The sequence below is a fragment of the Hibiscus syriacus genome, unplaced genomic scaffold (genome assembly GCF_006381635.1).
Source record: "Hibiscus syriacus cultivar Baekdansim isolate YM2019G1 unplaced genomic scaffold, ASM638163v2 tig00116996_pilon, whole genome shotgun sequence".
Taxonomy (NCBI): Eukaryota; Viridiplantae; Streptophyta; class Magnoliopsida; order Malvales; family Malvaceae; genus Hibiscus; species Hibiscus syriacus.
Window position 1 is genome coordinate 664,200 of NW_024063512.1, and position 19,615 is coordinate 683,814.

The 19,615-nt window shown below is 32.2% G+C and overlaps 1 protein-coding gene across 1 annotated transcript; it reads left to right on the forward strand.

Moving 5' to 3' along the window:
• Positions 1 to 13,857: 13,857 nt before the first annotated feature.
• LOC120193676 lies at positions 13,858 to 18,549 on the forward strand. Its single transcript, XM_039196112.1, has 12 exons — positions 13,858 to 13,940; positions 14,021 to 14,143; positions 14,229 to 14,352; positions 14,639 to 14,772; positions 14,852 to 14,996; positions 15,406 to 15,584; positions 15,655 to 15,895; positions 16,081 to 16,179; positions 16,402 to 16,547; positions 16,750 to 16,857; positions 17,443 to 17,531; positions 17,990 to 18,549. The coding sequence occupies exons 1-12, from the start codon at positions 13,872 to 13,874 to the stop codon at positions 18,495 to 18,497; spliced, it is 1,965 nt and encodes a 654-aa protein (XP_039052043.1). The 5' UTR covers positions 13,858 to 13,871; the 3' UTR covers positions 18,498 to 18,549.
• The last annotated feature ends 1,066 nt before the right edge of the window (positions 18,550 to 19,615 follow it).

The following is a 19,615-nucleotide window of genomic DNA, read 5'->3' on the forward strand; positions in this document are numbered from 1 at the left end:
AAAAGCCGGTAATCATAAACGGTTTTGAATTTTAAGGTCCGCGGCCCGTCTGTTTAACCTGCGGGTTAAACGGGCTTACCCGCAACCCGTTAAATAAAAATAATTTTAAATGCTTTAAATGCAATAAAAAATAATGTTCTAACTTGCTACACCTTTAAAAATGATCCAATAACTTGAAAAGGAAGGTAGCACCGTCAAAATAATAAACAATATTTAAATTTTATTTTAAATAGCCAGAAATGATTATAAAATAATATTTTTAAATTTTTTTAATCATTAATATATATATATAACGATATAATTACTTAAACTCAAATTAAAAAAAACAATATTAACTTATATCACCAAATTGAAAAACAAATAAAACAATAACCTCATTATACTTTTATAAAACATGATTATTCAAGACTATAATATGAAGACACAGAAGTGTCTGCAAACATAAATTCAAAAAGAAAAATTCAACAAAGTCAAACATTATACAAATCTAACAATTTTTCTTTTGTAAAAGCCTTTAAAAGTTGAAAAATATGTTTACAATTTTTTCTTTTACTTTTCTTTCTTATTTTAATCCAAATATTACGTGTCATGTGATATATTATTAGAATATCATGTGACTTTTTATAATTAAAGAACAAAATTGATAACATACTTCATGAAAAAAATAAATGTCAAAATTAAATAAAAAAATCTTTAAATTCCAAAGTGATAATGATGTAAATTTTATAAGACTAAAATACTATATAAATCTTTTAACTTTTATTTTTTTAAAATGAAGAATAATTCGATACATTGTAAATAAAAAAAATATTAAGCAACGGTAGAATTATGACAAATGTCATAAATTTAAGGACTACAATGGTTATAAGTAACGTCATATTTATAAGTAATTTATTTTCTTTTTCTATAAAATTCTTTAAGTATATTTTCTCTAAAATTTTATAAATTTTAAATTAAGCGGGCTATTACGGGCTTTGCGGGCTACCCGCGGTTATACCCATTAAAACCTCGGGTTTAACGGTCCGGGTTAAAAACCCCGCAATTTAAACGAGCTTCAGTTTTTGATGTCCAAAACCCGCATGAGCCGTGGGTTAAATGGGTAGCCCGCGGGCCTTAGCCCATATACCCACCTCTACGTGGTATGAATGATTAAAATATTAAAATTAATATATAAAAAATCTAAGATATTGTAAATATGATATGACAATTAGCTAACCCTTATTCTCATATGTAATGGAGTAAGGGAGAGGTAAGATAGTAGGTTGTCCCAAACATCAGGTTGAGAACAGCTTCCGTGAGACCTCCGAATTATGAATTTCCCACCATGGGACTCGATCCCACGACCACAAGATTAAGAGTCTTGTGCTCTACCAACTGAGCTGGACATATAATACAAATATAGGAAAATGTATGGTCAATTATGGCATAGAGAGGAAAAAGGTTCCCTCTCCAAAGAAGAAAATGGAACCATAAACAAATGAAAAGTTAGTTAAAGCAAAGTGATGACCAGAAATGAATATATAATATAGATTATAGATAGTCTAAAGGGGGCAAGAGTATGCTCTTTTACTTTGGACCGTCCACTCATTAGTTTACATCTTACCCCATAACGAAAAATGGTGACATCTGAGAATCTGTGTCCATTGACGCTAATCCAATATTAGTGGGAGATTTAACAAATTAAGTTAAAACATGTAAACAACTTTTTCTTGATTTTTTAATTTGGTTGGCTCCTTAGAACAATTGAACTTTGTAGAGCTTTGGATATATTCTTTATTTGTTGTCCCTAAACTTGAGAGAGGTGTGAAACGGATTGTAGAATCCAAAACTGAATTATGGATTTTTTTAATAGTTTAGGAGATTATAAAGTATCTGTTCGGAATTTTCTTAATTAATTGACGACACATATCCTCTGCAAATGCAATTGCTCAACCCAAGGCCACCAGGGAGAACAACATTCCCTTTTACTATTGAAACCACTTGATGAACTCTGAATTTATGGACTTTATGTTATTCTATCAGATGATAATACGTGTCACCATCAAATTATATAGAAAATTAATCGAATTATATAGAAAATTAATAGAAAAAGAAGCAATAAACGGGCAACAGGGTTGGTGCTCAAACATGTGTCCCTTGGATAATAATTTAGCCCCTAAACCACTAAAGTAAACTCAATGCTTGTTATTTGAAATGCAGATATAACACATTTTAACAAATGGTAGAAAAAAACATGTAAATCGATGGGTTTGATTGGGATGGCAAACGGGTGAGGTGGGTGTAGACACATTTTCTTTTATCCCCATACCCACATAATATTTTCGTATCCACCACCTACCCACTATCTACCACCACCTACCCACTATCTACAATGAGTGAAATTTCTAAATCCACACCCGCCCATACAGGTATATTCTCAAATCCATCCCTATACCCACTACCCAACTGGATACTCACCACGCATCTTGTACCCGCATGTACCCTACCATACCCACTTGACATCAACCTGACAAATTATATAAGCAACAAAACATAAAACAAACATGTTCATGTAATAAAATGTTTATACCCTAACATTTAGTTAAACAAAAGTTTATACCCTAACATTTGGTTAAATTATAAGTCATGTCCTATAAAATCTTAAGATTTATATAATAGTCTTTGAAATTATACCTAAATTCATAATGATCCAAAATTTATATGGTAGGTAATCAGTCGGTGGGCAGATGCGAGGTAGGTAAGGTCTCAAACCCATTACCTACCCACTACCCATGGCGGGTATGACTTTTGACAAGCGTTGTAATTGTCAAATAAATAAAACCTTTTTTTATCAAATGAATAAGCTAATAATGTAGTATAGAGAAGAAATGGTCTATCCGCATGGACTTAGAAATTTCCAATGTCGGTTTAAATTGATCTTGATCCAAGAAAATTGCAAAAGGAAAATTGAATAAGAAAAATAAATAATTGAAAATAATTATGATGAGAGATAGGCTCCAGCTTCGCTTCGCCTCAATTTGTTTCGATCATTGAAATAGGTTTTACTTCGAGATTATTGTCGATTACAGTCTACAAGGCACAACCCTTGTAACTTGTTATTCTCTCTTGTGAACTAATTTCCAAAGTCAATCCTTGGAATTTAATCCTTGTTTGGATTAACAACGACTATCGGTGTTAACACCAATGCTACTTTAAATGTTGAAAAAGCCCGTGTTCAGATTATGGTGTCTCAATGAGAGTCGAACTTGATCTTGATTCCCTTATCGCAAAGTTTATTCTTAGGAAGTTGAATTTGCTACAAGTTGACTATTCTCCCAACGTTAAATCAAAACAACATTCAAGCCAAGGTACACTCTTTGAATTGAAAATGTTAAGAAATTTAAAATAAAGGGCGATTGCCAATCCTAGTTTGTAGAAAATCAAGAAAGATACCTGAAGATATGAAACGCTTTCCAATTCTCACGAAATGGATTGAGTTATTGCTCAACTTTTGGCTAATAGGAAAATTAGCTAAGCATGATAGAAATCATACTTAGCATTTTGAAAAGAAAAATAAAGAGATGAAATAGATGAAAGAAAAGTAGAACTTTAATAAATAGTAAAGGAAATATAAATTCCAATATGAGTTTAAATGTTGAACCTGAGGGATATTTATAACCCGAAAGTTCTAAGTAAATAAAATGACTATTTTCTAATCAAACTAAAAATCCTACCAAGATTTCTAATAAAATAACTAATTCCTAAATAAAATAATAATAAAATAATCAAAATGAATTTTTTAAATAAAATAATAATAATAAAATAATCAAACTAAAAATCATAAATCTAAAAGGTTTATCACCAAAGATAAAAATAAATATTTAAGTCTTGTACTTCTGGTTGAATTCTGTTTCATCTTGTGGATAACCTTATGCTAAGTAAATTCCAATTAAATATTTAAGATAATTTCGCTCGTCTTCTAGAAGATGTTGACTGGACCATCGTAATTTGTTAGTTTTTTGGCTAATTAATTCAATGAAGCTCTTATCCAAAATAAACACAAAATAAAAATAAATCAATAATATTCAATCGAAAAATAAGGAGTAAATAACAATAAATATATGCAATATTAAGCATTCATCAAATCCCCTCATTTATTCAATGCTTGTCCTCAAGTATACTTCAATCCCTATTTCTATCACTTACCAAAAATGTACTCAAAAGTTTATGTCAAATCCCAAGTTCAAGCATGGGTTGAAAAAGTTAGACAAGATATTCAAATAAAAGTGACAAATTAATCCAATTAACAAACAATTAACCAAATGAATAAGGGTTAGATATGCAGAGCTTTTGCTATTTACTTATGAGATGAAATCGAACCAAGTTTAGTTTCCTCATAAGAAGTGAATTGGTGGAGTGTGAATTTTATTTGTCTCCCCTTTTGTATCACTCGCTCTTTTTTTATTCAAGCGATTAGTTTTTTTTTAAAAATTCCTCCCATTTTTTCTGCGTTTTTCTCTATTTTTTTGAACTCTGTAGTCTCGACTCGTCACTGAACCTTTAAACTGGAAACGATATGACAACCCAAGCATCTCGCCCTGGTTCTCCAATCCGGTCACATTCAAACGATATATCACTCACGATCATCTCACAAACTTATACACCTGAAGATAACATTAATCACTAGCGAAATAAGCACAAACTCATATTTTAGCAACACTAACAATTGTACCACAAGGTTAAAGGCTATCATCAAATCATCTTATCGACTCAAATCAATTATTCATGCATAACAAGATTAACTCAAGCTTGTAAACAAGGGATTATGACAAAACTAATGAGTCAACCAAGGCAAGCAACAATCATAAGTATCTAAATATCCCATTAAACTAACATGAATAAGCAAGGTGAAATTATCACTCTAACCCCCCACTTAAGGTGTATTTTCCCAATACGAAATAAATAAAGCACAAAGTGTTTGAAAGTAGAATACTCCCCATGTCTAATGTGATGAGACACGAATGAACTCCATGGTCATATTTTTTGGCTTAATCAAAATACCTGACATACCTAAAAATAGAAAGAAAAATAAATAGATAACTAAAAAATAGTAAAATAAATAAATTGAACGAAAATAAATAAATAAAAATGGGTTCCCTCTCATTAAGCGCTTTATTTAACGTTGTTAGCTTGACGACATGATTCAGACTACAGGTTCTTCGAGAATGATTTCTTCGACCCCACAAGCTTGATTGTTTTCGTAATATGGTTTCAATCGTTGACAATTTACTTTGAAACGAGTTCCCGAACTGTCTTGAATTTCAATTATGTCGTTTGGAAATACTTGAGTCACAGTAAAATGTCCTGACCACTTTGTCCATAATTTTTCTGCAAAGATTTTCAATTTATAATTAAAAAGCAGTACTTTTTGACCAATATTAGAAGATTTAAATGAAATTCGTCGATCATGAAATTCTTTTGTATTATTCTAGTAGATCTAGGCAATGTCATAAGTGTTCCTTCGTATTTCTTCAAGCTCTTGAATACGAAGTTTCTGAGCTTCGCCAACTGCATCCATCTCCATGTTGCATTCTTTAACTGTCCAATAAGCTTTGTGTTCCAATTCAACCAGCAAATGACACGGTTTACCGAAGACTAAGTGGTATGAGGACATGTCGACGGGACTTTTATAAATGGTGCGATATGCCCAGAAGGCATCATTGAGTTTCAAACTCCAATATTTTCTATTCTACTTCACAATCTTGTCGAGAATCAACTTAATTTCTCGATTTGAAACTTTCGCTTGTCTATTAGTTTGTGGATGGTAAGCCGTAACGATTCGTTGAGTGATTTCATATTTATTTAGTAGTGAATCAATGATCCAATTGACAAAATGTGTTCCTCAATCACTAATTAAATCCCTTGGATTGTCAAACCTGGAAAAATAAAATTCTTTAGAAATTCAGCGGTTGTTCTAACATCATTATTATGAGTAACTTTAGCTTCTGTCCATTTCGATACATAATCAACGACTAGAATAATATATCAATTTCCAAAAGATGAAACAAATTGACTCATATAATCAATACCTTATACATCAAATATTTCATAAACATGTATCGAATTAAAGGGCATCTCATTACGACGGCTTAAATCACCCGCGCGTTGACATTTTTCATAAGATTTTCAAAATAAATATGCGTCACGAAAAATGTTAGGACAGAAAAATTCACATTCAAGAATTTTGTGTGTAGTTCTTTTCGATCCAAAGTGACCTCCACAAGAATAAGAATGGAAAAAATTAAGAATATAATTTACCTCGTTTTCATCAACACAACGTCGAATTACCTGATCCGAGCAATGTTTCCAAAGATATGGATCATCTCAAATATAAAATCGAGACTCTCGTTTGATACAATTTACCTTGGCTCGTGACAGATCGAATAGAAATACCCCGGTGGCTAAATAATTAACCTTGTTGGTATACCATGGTATAGTTGATTGCGCCAAAAATAGATGTTCACCATGGAACTCTTCTTGAACCAGTGCGTCAAAGTAAGAGATAGAGAGTTGAATTAGATGGTCAGAGACTAAATTTTCACATCATTTCTTATCCTTAATTTGAATATTAAACTCTTGCAAGAGTAAAATCCATCAGATTAAGCACGATTTTGCCTCATTCTTACTTAATAAATATTTTAGTGCTGCATGATCAGAATAAGCAAGAGTATTAGTACGAAGAAGATAAGAACAGAATTTATCTAAGGCAAAAATAACAGCAAAAAACTTATTTTCAGTAGTTGAGTAATTTCGTTGAGCTGCATCTAGTGTCCTAGATACATAGGCTATATATGAGGTTCTTTGTCAATTTTCTGCCCAAGCATGACTTCCACACTTGAATCACTCGCATCACACATGATCTCAAAAGGATAATTCCAAATAGGTGGTTGAACTATAAGTTCCGAGACGAGTTGCTCTTTGAGGACATCAAAAGCATCTTTACAGTCATCGTCAAAGTCAAAAGCTTTATCCATTTGTAAAAGATTGCAAAGCGGTTGTGCTATCTTTGTAACATCCCAAAAATCAGGTTAGTGACCCAATTGTAAGATTTTGAAACTTTGTGTAAATTAGAAAAAAAGTTGGGAAAAGTTTAAGGAATTAAGTGGTAATTTTCCCAAAAATAATTTTATTCCATAAATCGATTTAATGAGTGGCCAATTTATAAATTTGTAAAGTTTGGTGACCAAAGTATAAACTTCAAAAAGTTTAAGGACCAAAATGGTAATTTTAAAAAGTTACAAATTGGTCACGAAAATAAGAGAATAAATATATTATTTTCACATTTTTAAAATGTTTGAAAATAATATTTAATGGTTTAATTACATGTTTAATTTGGACCTTTGGATTAAAGTGGCAGATTATAATTTTTGGAAATTGCAAGGGCAAAATGGTAAAGTGAAAAATATTATGTTCATCTTTGACTATTGAAAGATGATAAGGCTGAGATGTCTCTGTTTGGAAGAGGATAATGGTGAGGTGTATAGGTTTAAATGTAATTATAAAGTTTTATTAAGGGTAAATTGGTATTTTTCCCAATTTAATGAATTTAATATTCATTAAAGGATAATTTAATGATAGATAAACATGAAAAATATTTGAAATTTCATGCTAAAGTTTTTCATCTCTTCTCCATTGACGTGAGTTTCCAAAGGTAAGGGAAAATATTTATTTTCCATTTTTGAGCAATTTTCTTTGGATTTCGGGTTATGCCGTGAAATAGAAAATTGTTCTACGCGAAAAACGCTATCATTTGGTACCGATATTTCTTTCTAATCTTGCTGGATTTCAAAGATCCCAAATCTAAGTGTTTATGTTCATGATAGGATTCATGAAATTGATTATAAATCTTGATGAATTAGAGGTTGTAGATTCATTTTCAAGCTTGATTTATGGTTAAAACATGTTTGATCTTTCTAGAAATTATTATTTAAATTCGGCCAAAAGAGGAAATTGTAGAACTTTGTGTTCTGATGAGAGTTGATTAGGGATTTGATTGTAGAGATGTTAAAAGGTTGATTGAAAGTTGATTTCATGCTTGAATCGAATCAACATCGAGCAAAATCATGAAAAAGTAGTTTTAAAGGATAAAGTATTCGATCATGATGTAATTGAGTGAAAAAAATTATGAAAAAAATTATATAAGGTCTGTAAATGACGTAGGAAGTATTCTACATGTCTTATAAAAATTTAGGGACCATTTTGTAATTTTTGAAAAGTTAGGAGACCAATTCGACAATTTTAGAAAAGTTGTGAATGGTTGTATAATTGTTTAATAGTTAAAGTAATATGCTGGAAATTACTGTTTTGGGATTGAAATGAGCATTAGATGTGAAATATGACCATTTTGGAAGTTTAAAAAGATTAATGATTTAAGCGCAACATTCACATAGTTGGGGTGCTCAAATGTAATTGTACCTTTGTAAAAGTACTTGTTTGGTAATAATTTCACTACTGGAATTTTTGGTATTTAAAATTTAAGTGATAAAATGGTGAATGACCATTTTATATAAATTGGAAAAGTTAATACCAATATTAAAAGGAATTATTAAGTGTTAAGTATTTTGATAGAAAATGAGTTTCAAGTATTTTATGGATTTTGTTTTGGGGATGTGTTTATGTTAGTACAATACTAACATGTGTATCGTTATGAAATTGTGATTTGTACAGATCGTGATTGATTTGTGACTAAGACAAGTAAAGTATAAAAGGGTTGTTGTGGATTATAGTGAGGAACATCTTTTGGATATATAAAGTGTCAAGGTGAGTGCAAGTTTAATTTGTATTTATGTTATAGAACGAACATTGACTTGCGATGAGCCAGTGACGAAGTTACTATGGTAAGAAGTGACTCCTAAAATGTTATTTGATTTGTGATGCATGCATAACATTATACATGGATGTTTTATACATCATTGGGTAGGATTTGTGTTAAGTTTATTTCCCATATTTGAATGCATGATTTCATAAGTACAAACATATGATTGATATGATTCTTATGTATACATGAGTACATGAAAATGGGAATATGTGTCACATGTTATTCTATGTGATCATGATTGGTGTGAATACATTCATATGTGAGCAAGATATGACATACATGTTTATATGAACACATGAGAAATGATATAAGTTATATGATACGATCTACATGATTACATGCACATGTGATATATGTGATATGATATGAATATATGTGATATGGGTTATATGACAAAGATCTATGAAATCATATACGAATGTTATACAAGCTACATAATAATAAGTTATGAGATTACATGTTTATATGATATAAGTGATTTGAACTGTTATAAATGATAATGGCCATATTATGTGATATGAGAGCTAGTGGCATAGTTGGTGTGCCAAGAGTCTATGGTTATATATGTCCTTCGAGATATATGATAGGTCCTTCGGGACACAGATGACATCATTAGGGATGATAGGTCATTCGGGACACAGATGACATCCTTTGGGATGATAGGTCTTTCGGGACATAAATTTCACATGCCACTCAGTGGATTCTTATACGAGTTGTGGTGACAACATATGTGTGCACAACCTCAAAGTACTCGCATACCTTAAGTTCTCAGTAATGTACATGGGCCTACAAAAGATATCAAAAGTATACATGGGTTAATAAAAGAGATAACATAAATACACTGTATGTGATGTATTTGCTTTGTTTTATGAAATATATTACAAAATCTATATGTGATACTGTGTATATTGCTGAGTGAAATGTATTACATGATAATGATAGAGATTATGATAATGATATTGATAATGATGGTATTTGAGCATGTATACATTTTGTTATATGAAATGTTTTATGGTTTATATTATATGTTGTATATGCCTCACTAAGTCAAAGACTTAGCGTGTGATTGTTTCACACGTAGGATCAAAGAAGTGGGAAGAGAAAGGATAGACATCTGAGACAACATAGCTTTATCCGAGATCAAATCAGAAGATATTTTATAGTAGGTTCTCTTTCTTATATTAAATAGTGTTGGCATGTAACTAAAGCTTTAAACCGTTTATGCGCTAATAAGTTTTATAAACCGTTTTGAGGTAATTTATATAATTATTCAGTTGTGTTTGGTGAAAGTTTAAAATTATTCACTATTTTGTACAAGTAAATGTTTTGAAAAGTCAATGTGACACCTCAGATTCGTATCCGGTCGGGTACGGGTTAGGGGTGTTACAATCTTGGAGAAATTCTTGATAAACCTACGATAGAAACCTGCATGAACAAGAAAATAGTGAACTTCCCTCACAGTTTTGAGTTATAAATGTGAGCAAATAATATCGATTTTGGCCTAATCGATTACAATTTCATCAGAAGAAACAATGTGACCAATAAATTAAATCTTTATTGACAATAAAGTGACATTTTCATAATTAAGCATACGTTTATATTCAAGACATCTTTTCAAGACACTGGTTAAATTCAAGAAACATTCATCAAAGGAATTACCATATACTGTAAAGTCGTCCATGAAAACTTCAATTCCTTTCTCTATTAGTCGAAAAATATACTAAGCATGCATCTCTGGAATATAGCGGGCGAGTTACAAAGGCTGAAGGGCATTTGTTGATAAGCAAAGGTTCCAAAAGGACATGCGAATGTCATTTTTTTTCTTGGTCTTCAGGTGATACTAGGATCTGAAAGAAACTTGAAAATCCATCGAGACAGTAATAGTGAGATTTACCAGCTAATACTTCAATCATTTGATCAATAAAAGGGAGTGAAAAATGATCTTTTCAAGTTAAAGAATTCAACTTCATGTAGTCGATACAAACTCTCGATCCATTTTGAACTCGTGTAGCTCGCTTTCAAAATTTTCAACTACGGTCACTCCAGTTTTCTTAGGAATCACATGAACCAAACTTACCCAATTACTATCGGATATCGGGTAGATGGTATCAGCGTCTAAAAGCTTTTGATTTTCTTTCTTCACCATCTCCATTATCGGAGGATTAAGAAGCTTTTGACCTTATCGGGACAGTTTTACGTCATCTTCAATCTTAATCTTGTACATACATGTCTATGGACTTAGCCCTTTGATGTCGACTATAGTCCATCCAATTGTTTCCTTGTTGGCCTTCAAAACTGCCACTAAGTCCTCTTCCTCCTCATTTGAAAGCTTATTTGAGATAATGACCGGGATGGTAGCGTTATCTCCTAGGAATGCATACTTGAGATGGTCCGATAACTGATTCATCTCGATTTAGATTTAGATGGAGATAGGCATAAATCAGATTAAATAGAAAAATATTTTTTAAGTCCCTGATAATTTCTTCATAATTCTCTAGTTCCTTGTATGAATTATCAGATAAGTTAGTTTCAAAGAATTCATCCACCAAAGGCTCAATAACATCAATGAAATTAATGCTTGCAACATTATCTGAATACTTCATCACATTGTAAACGTCATACTGAACAACCTCATTGTCAAATTCCATAGTAAGAATTCCATTAAGACATTTAAATAGTTGGGTGGTCTGATTGATCAAATCGAAATATCAGTGGTCAAAATGATTTTTGACCATAGTTAAGTGATCACCCGTGTAGTTTACCCTAAATTTAAATAGGGATAACTATGCATTTAGTCATCCAACTATTCACTGGTTCCATTTTAGTCACCCATCTTTTTTTTCCCAAAATCATACATAACGTTACATTTTATTTTTTCAATGATAACGTTGACGTGCCTTTTTTATTTTTCAATGATAACGTTACTATTCACATCGTTAAAAAATTAATAGAACTGTTGATGTGTCTTTTTTTATTTTTCAATGATAACGTAGCTTTTTTATTTTTTCAATGATAACGTGACATTACCTTATGATGACACATGAGCATTACCGTTAATTTTTAATGTTGTGTGACTAAAATGAAACCAAAACGTAATATTAAGTATAATTTTAAAGAAGAAAAATAGTTGGACGATCAAAACAAAATCGCATGAATAGTCAGATGACTAAATTCGTAGTTTACGCATTAAAGATCGAACAAAAACCAATAGTTAAATGACTAAATTCGTAGTTTACGCATTAAATATCAAACAAAAACCTATTATGGTTCAATCCTATCCTTTTTTATGTACAATCTATTTTCATAAATAGAATTATAAATATTTTAATTATATAATTTTAATTAAATAAAACCATAAATTTATTTAAAATATTTTTGAAAATAGGATGGTTGATTGAAACAAGATGGACTCATATATATATGTATACCTCTTTTGATTTGAGCGGAGAGTCACGATCAATAAGAACGGTCGTTGGCAGATAAATTTTTTTACCAAAAAAAGGAGAAGAATTTTTTTGTGGAGAGAGGATTACTTCTAGAGGACAAAAGGAAGAAGAATCCTCTTTTTAATTATAATTACGATATAAATTTTCCAATCATAGGGTAGTTGATGTCAGGTCTAGAGCCATCATAACTGTTAGTAGGGTCATCATAACTGTCGATAAGTGGTTAGTTTATACTGGTACGACTGTCAGCCATCAAATTAAATTGTCAAAGTTACATTAGAGGCTGGTAAGGTGAACTCCAGGGTGACTCTGTTGGTGTAGGGCTATAAATGAGACAAGACATATCACGAGCTACTCAAGATCGACTCGATCAAAGTTTGATAAATACTAGACTCGAGCTCGAGCTCAACTTCAGTTCTTAACGATTCAAAACGAGCTACTCGATACTTGACTGGAAAAGCTTGCGAGTAACTCAAAAAAGTAATATATTAAAATTTTATTTTTTTTTAAATAAATTATTGATAATATTAACATTCACGTGTCAATTTTTTTTTTTAAAAAATTATAGTATAAGATTTTTATGTATTTAAGATTCGAGTTCGAGCTTAAGCTTCAACCAAGTTAAGTTTAAGGTTTTTTTTTATTTCGAGTTTTTTCGAGCTTTAATTCATGTTTACGAGTTCGAGTCAAGCTAGAAAATTTAAAGCTCGCGAGTTTTCGAGCAGAGTCAAAATTCAATTTAAAGTTTTCAAGTCGATTCGAGCTCAATAATACTTGAGCTTGACTCGACTCGTTTATAGCCCTATGTTGGTGGATCGTCAATACGATGGGTTCGTTTTAAAGGTATAGCATAATCACTTTGAGTTCTTCCTCGTTGCCCTCTAATATGACTTTGACAACCAAATTCGATGGTGGACAGTCATATCAGTACAAAGTGACAACTTACCAACAATTACGAAGATCTTATTGTCAGTTATGATGACTCTAGTCTTGATGTCAGCCACCCTACTATCAGTATATTTATACTTTGAGCATAACAGAAAAGATGATTCTTTCTATTTCTTCCTCTAAAATTAATCTTCTTTCCAAAAATATCTTCGTTCTTTAGTATAAAATCATCGATCAACTATTATTCTCTCCATCGATCTTGACTTTTCACTTAAATAAAAAGAGGTAAACCGCTCACAACCGAGGAACTCATCTTATTCCAATAAAAAAGATTAAATTAATAAATTATATGAACTTTAAGGACTAAAATTGTTATTATATTATGTTAGATCATTATTCAATTTAATGTTTAATGATAAAAATGATTTATTTATAATAATATTCTAATTAAGTAATATATTTATAATTTTCAAAAAAGATAATTTATTTTTTATTAAACTCATAATTAATGAGACTGAGATTGTAGTTTGACCTAAAATAAATGCGGTGAACAGGATTTTTTCTTTATCAAGAAATGAATATTTGATCCTTCTATATAAATTGACTTTTCAAATCGACATTTCATCATCAAGCTATTCCGCGCCAAAAACCTGAGCTCCAACGGAAGCAAGAAAAAGAAAATGGTTCTCGTTTGCTTCTTGCTGGATCTACGGAGCCTCTCGCCTCCATTGCTAAGAGACATAAAGCAGGTAATCGATCGCAGAACTTGAATATCAAAATTTGGTTTAAATTGAATCCTTCAACTGAGAAATCTGGTTGCGATTTTCAGTTACTGTTACAGATGGCTAATTTCCGCACTATTTCGTCAAATTGGAGGAGTAAATCGGATACTCTCAGAGACCGAATTGGTTTGTGCTACGTCATCAAAAACCGCGTTTCTTCTTCCGATGAGGTAACTCCTTTGATTTCATCTGAGATTTCAACGGAATGTAATGTATTTTTGAATTTAGACTTAAAATTTGATGGATTGAAAACAGCTAAAGGTGGCGTATAGTCCACGAGGAGACTTCAGTCTTCGTGATTTCCACCACGCTGTTAAAAGTTTACCCACCGATTCGTTTTCCCCTGAGATCAACGAGTCTGGATCTACCTCTTGTTACGGTCTCTCTCTCTCTCTCTCTCTCTGTGTGTGTGTGTGTGTGTGTCTGTGTCTGTCTTGCTTAGAATATGGGACGCGAAATGGAAATTTTATTAGGTTTTGATATAAATATAAACGCCAATTTTCAAGATTTTGATAAAACTATAAGCTTCGAAATGCATGAATTCCACTTTTATGTGAGCAATATATTGAAATTACGGTTTCACATTATTTGTTTGTTCATTTTTAATCAATGAGAATTGAGAATTCTTTCCGCTTTGCTGTTGTTCCTTTGATTATATTTAGCAGATATGAAACTTGCAAGTGTTTTGAGTGATCAAGTTTTATATTCGTGGGGAGGAAGAGATATAGTGCGAAAAGTGATTGTGTTGAGTTCATGTTTACCTGAAACTATGGACTCTTCCTTGAAAGAAACTCTTACGGTGAGCTATACATTACCAAAGTTTGTATTTTTTCCCCCTTTGGCTTTGTAGGTAACCTTTAACCTCTGTTTCTGGGCAGGACGCTGCAGATAAGTGCATTTCTGTCGAGTTCATTTTCCTTGAGCAAAGATCAAACCATCTTAGTGATATAAGGGAAAATATCAACACCTTTTCCATATGGATATCTGATCTTGACAACTGCTCCTTTCAATGCTGCCTTCCAGGTTACAGTCTTCCCTTGCATGTCATTTAGAAAATCAGATTTAATTCAAGGCGTTTTAAACATTTATGAGCAGCTTTGGGACTTCCATCTTGAGTAGTATCTTGAATTAGTATTATCCTTGCTATGGTGAAATAGAAGCTTCAGTTGGAGGAAAATGTGTGTTTCAAATTATTGACCAAGTCCAACTGAAATAATAAAATCCCTAAAACTAATTAAGGATTTCATTCCAGGCACTATCATTAATCATTATTGTTGAGCTATTTTGCATCTTGTGCTAGAGCGTGATTTCAAAGCAATGATGTGCTATTGTTAACAATTTCTGGCTATGTTTAGTAGATTGAGCCAACTGAAACACAAAATCATCGTATAAATATCTTAACCTTTTTTTAGTATTCTACCAACTTTGACAGAGGTCAAAGTATTTCACGGCTTGGTGAAACGATGGCTACAAGATCTAAGGGACGACATGGAAGAGCCATTGCAGGCTCATTTCATCTTTAATAGTAACCTTGCAGGTTCTTTGAAGCAGATATCCTGCAATTTATCTGCTTCTGTCAATCATATAATTGATGGATTCAATCCTTGTAAGGTACTCAGCATGTCTCTTAATTCAACCCTTTTGCAAGCTGAATTACAATCCTTTTATCCACTTCCTATAGACATGCAGCTGCCATGGTGCTCCATTGGACAATGCAGAAAAAACTAGGATCGAAAGGCCTTCATGTCAAGTAACTGGCCATGAACTTGGGACTTTTGACGTGATTGACAATTCTGTGAAGGTTGGAGAAAACACAATCCTGTATATGCCCACTTTTCAGACCTCTATGAAACTCCATCAGGCTTCTTCACCTGTCAACTTCAATATAATAGACAGAACCAACTTAGGGTCTCTAAGTGAAGGTAAATCTTAATAATGAAGCTCCCTTTTCGACACCCTAGTGGATTTTCCGCAGTCGTTGCATCTTCTGAAAGGACTCTTGGTTATTAAATAATTTAAGCTACTTTCCTGAAATATAAGAGCTAGGGGAAAATGGATTGCTTCTAGTGCCTTGGTTCATGTTCTCCTTTATTTGCATTTTACACAGGACTTATATTTGGGAATCCCTATTTTGTAACTCCATCAGCTTCTCCAGAGATAGAAGCTGCTTCAGATGAAATGGATCAGCTAGAATTGAATGCTCAATGTGCGTGCAAGTTTTGTTTGCTATCATGCTGCAATGTGAATGTTTAGTGAGTTAGTTTGTCTATGATTTCAGACTTTGCCTTAATTGTAAACTTGTCGAGTTTTAATACCATTAAAATTTCTTGTTATATGCAACTGTGAGAAAATTTTCAAGGAAGTGTTCTTCCTTTGTTTTCACACCTTTTTATTATTTCATTTTCCTGATCCAAATACAAATTTTCAGTCTTCAAAGGACTTTGCAGTGCTCTACATTCATTAGATCAAGGCTTGGTATGCTCTTCAAATTGCAATCTAGAAACTATGAGGGAGGCAACATTCAATTGCTATTATATTCTTCAACCTTCAGATAATGGACCAATGCTTCTCAGGGTGAACATTAAGCTACTTTTATTGTTAAAGGATGGTCTACATGTTCATTACTAAATAATATTTGTAGTCCAGTGTCTTTATTGTAATCCACCTAATCTCCCTCCCCCAAAAAAAAAATATTACTACTTTAGGGTGAAATTTTCTTGCTAATGGAGTTAATCTCAGCTGGTAACTATGTTGTTTAATGTTTTAAAACTTACAGCGCCTTGCAGGATCAGAGGAAGTGTTGCCTTTTTCTGATGTCAATCGATTTATTGCTTATTCAGTGCCCAAGGAGATTGAGATTGCCATTCACTCTTTCTTATCCAAGGTAAAAAGTATTATTTTGAAGTTTCTCTCTGTGTTCCCATTCTTTTATTGTTTAGTTTCACATTTGTTCAAAGCCAATGTTCTTTGTTTTTCAAGCTCCATCTTGTCCTTTTATTGCCTCTTTATTATCCCAAGTCATATATTGTCCTTTTAAACGCTATTCTGTATAAGTGTATATCCTCTGGATTTTGCATTGTATATTATAATCGGTTGCAAAGGGCTTGAAGCAGCTGTACATAGTTAACTGACCACATTATTTGAATTAGATGGGTTAAAATTATATTGTTGTAACTTTTCATTTTTTTTTTGAAGTATCATGTCCGACGTATATTTGGACATGGTCATGGGATATGACCTTATAGAGACTCTTCAAATACATGAAAAACTTTTTTAAAAAAAGTGAACATACACAGACATGTTCCCAAATATGAAAAACACTACTAAAATATTCGGTATGCATATTGAGAATGCCACTAGATTTTGGTAAAAGATGAAAAATCACAATATTCTTTCTTCTGCCAGGTTAATGTTTGATTACTGACATTCACATTTTGCTGCAATTTCGTTCTTTATGAATCTGTGGCAGCTGGAACCAAGAGACTACAATCCAGTCCTGTATGATAGAGGATTCCATCAAAAACTTAACTTGCTTGTAAAGGAGAGCTTACAATTTGGGTAATCATATTCACATCTGCTTTAAACTGTCCATAGAAATAGTCATTAGAAAACTAGTTTGCTTAAAATTTCATTTTTTTTGAAGTGTTTGTGTCTGGCACTTGTGCTCGACATTCTTTTCCGAATCCAAATAACATAGAAACAGTCAAGTATACATGCATTTGTTTCCCCCCCTTTATGAACCAAGATCTTATTATTATTTCTTTTGTCCATGTTGGTTGAGGATTTCTAACAACGTTAGAGTAGATAGCAAGTAGTTATCAACGGCTATTAATGGTTAAATTCCTTTCTGTAAACAGATCTGATCATTTAGTTCAGAAAGAATAATTCCTTACATTAGTATGGTTTTGTTTGCAAGATCAGAGCATAGAGTTTTAGCATATCATACATCTTTGAGCATAAACTGCGGATTGAATGCTTTCTGATATTTTGCTTCATTGATGACATGAATATTCCAGGTCTGTAGCTCCTAAACGGAATGACGCAACATCTAAACCAAACCCAACTAACCCTGACTCAACCAAACTGAAAGCACAGCCAACTTCATCGGTCCATGTCATGGTAGTGAACGATGAAATGTCAAATCTAGATACAACAGTTGAACCCAAAACAGCAGCTTCAATTGCTGAAGAATGGGAGCGACTAGTGGTCAATGAAATCCCAGTCATATGTTCTCCAACCGTACCCAAGTCAGATCAATCGTTTATACTTGTATCCTCACCAGACAACAGAAGGCAGCTAGATATAAATACCACAAGGATACTGGAGAGGCTGGAGTTGCCAAGGCAGTTGAAATCAAAGCAAGGCTCTCCTGGCAACAACAGTAGCAGAATCTCGGATGTTGCGAATTTGTCAATGAAGAAACCTCTAATCCCTTTCCAGCCCAATCAGGCTGCGGATCAAGGCTTGACCTCGAGCCAACTAATCAGGCCCAGTTTCCAGAGGCTAAAACGAAAGCATAAATAAACGTTTCAGGTAAAAGAAATTGTTGAGTTGGCTTTTAGATGAGCAAAGCATGGCTTGCGTATTTTCTCATCAAACACCAAAATCTCTTTTGAAATCTCAACCAACGCAGTATCGTTTGTTTGCCTCGATTATTAACCAATTCCCTATTTATACTTTTTCTTTTCAAAAAGTATATTAAAAACAATATTAACATAGGGAAAATTTGAATTTATTAGATTAAAAAAACTTTGATACATGATTACAGAGAAGAAAAGGCATATTATAAATGGAGGGGGCTAAGATCATAAATAGAGAGACGGTGAAGGTGGACGGAACTGTCTGTGCTGAGCTTCGAAAAGCTTTTGTTTTAGGTTCTTGTCCTTATCCGGAAGTAGTTTGGTAATTAAAAATCCTCTTTATGAAAAACAAACTTGGTGGACGTCTTGCGGGAGAAATCTAAAGCTTAACATAACAAGCAATATATTTATGCAAGATGGTTTTATTACAAGTAATATCTTATTAAGATGATTTTATGAAAAATAATATTTTATTAGAGAATATATGATGACATTATATGATTTTATACATTTACAAAGTATATTTTTATAATTACTAGTATATGATTTATTAAATCATTAAATCGAGTATTATAGAAATACTATGGGTTGACTTTCTCAATATAGTTTATTTCATCTACAATAACAAAATTCAAATCTTATCTTATTTAAAAAATCTAACACATCAACTAATAAATTATTTGTCGGTTGTTAGATTTATACTCTATCAACGAACCACTTGAAGATAAAGTTTTACTTAAATGTTTTATTTATTTTCTAAAGGTAGATATCTTTTTCTTTCTTTTTTACTAGGTGAGAGACAAAAGAGCTAGCAAACAAAGAGAAAGCTCAGAAAACATTGCTTTACTGATAAAGCAGCTAAATAAAGAAGATAATGGAGCACTTAAAGTCAAGAATTACACAAGAAATCTTTTTGAAAGCATATAATTATTTGTCCCCTAACTCTAAAGTTTATCAATTATTAGATTATTTACATGTAAAAAGCATGTTAATTAGATTCCATGTTGAGTTATATCCATTGATGTAAGCATGTTGATGAAGTGTAAGGGTAATTCCTACCAT

Excerpts from the sequence above, each read along its gene's own strand:
- LOC120193676 (XM_039196112.1), top strand. The coding sequence starts at position 13,872 with ATGGTTCTCGTTTGCTTCTTGCTGGATCTACGGAGCCTCTCGCCTCCA. Across the intron at positions 14,773-14,851 it reads CCTTGAAAGAAACTCTTACG|GACGCTGCAGATAAGTGCAT; the intron begins GTGAGCTATACA and ends GTTTCTGGGCAG. Across the intron at positions 16,548-16,749 it reads ATGGACCAATGCTTCTCAGG|CGCCTTGCAGGATCAGAGGA; the intron begins GTGAACATTAAG and ends TAAAACTTACAG.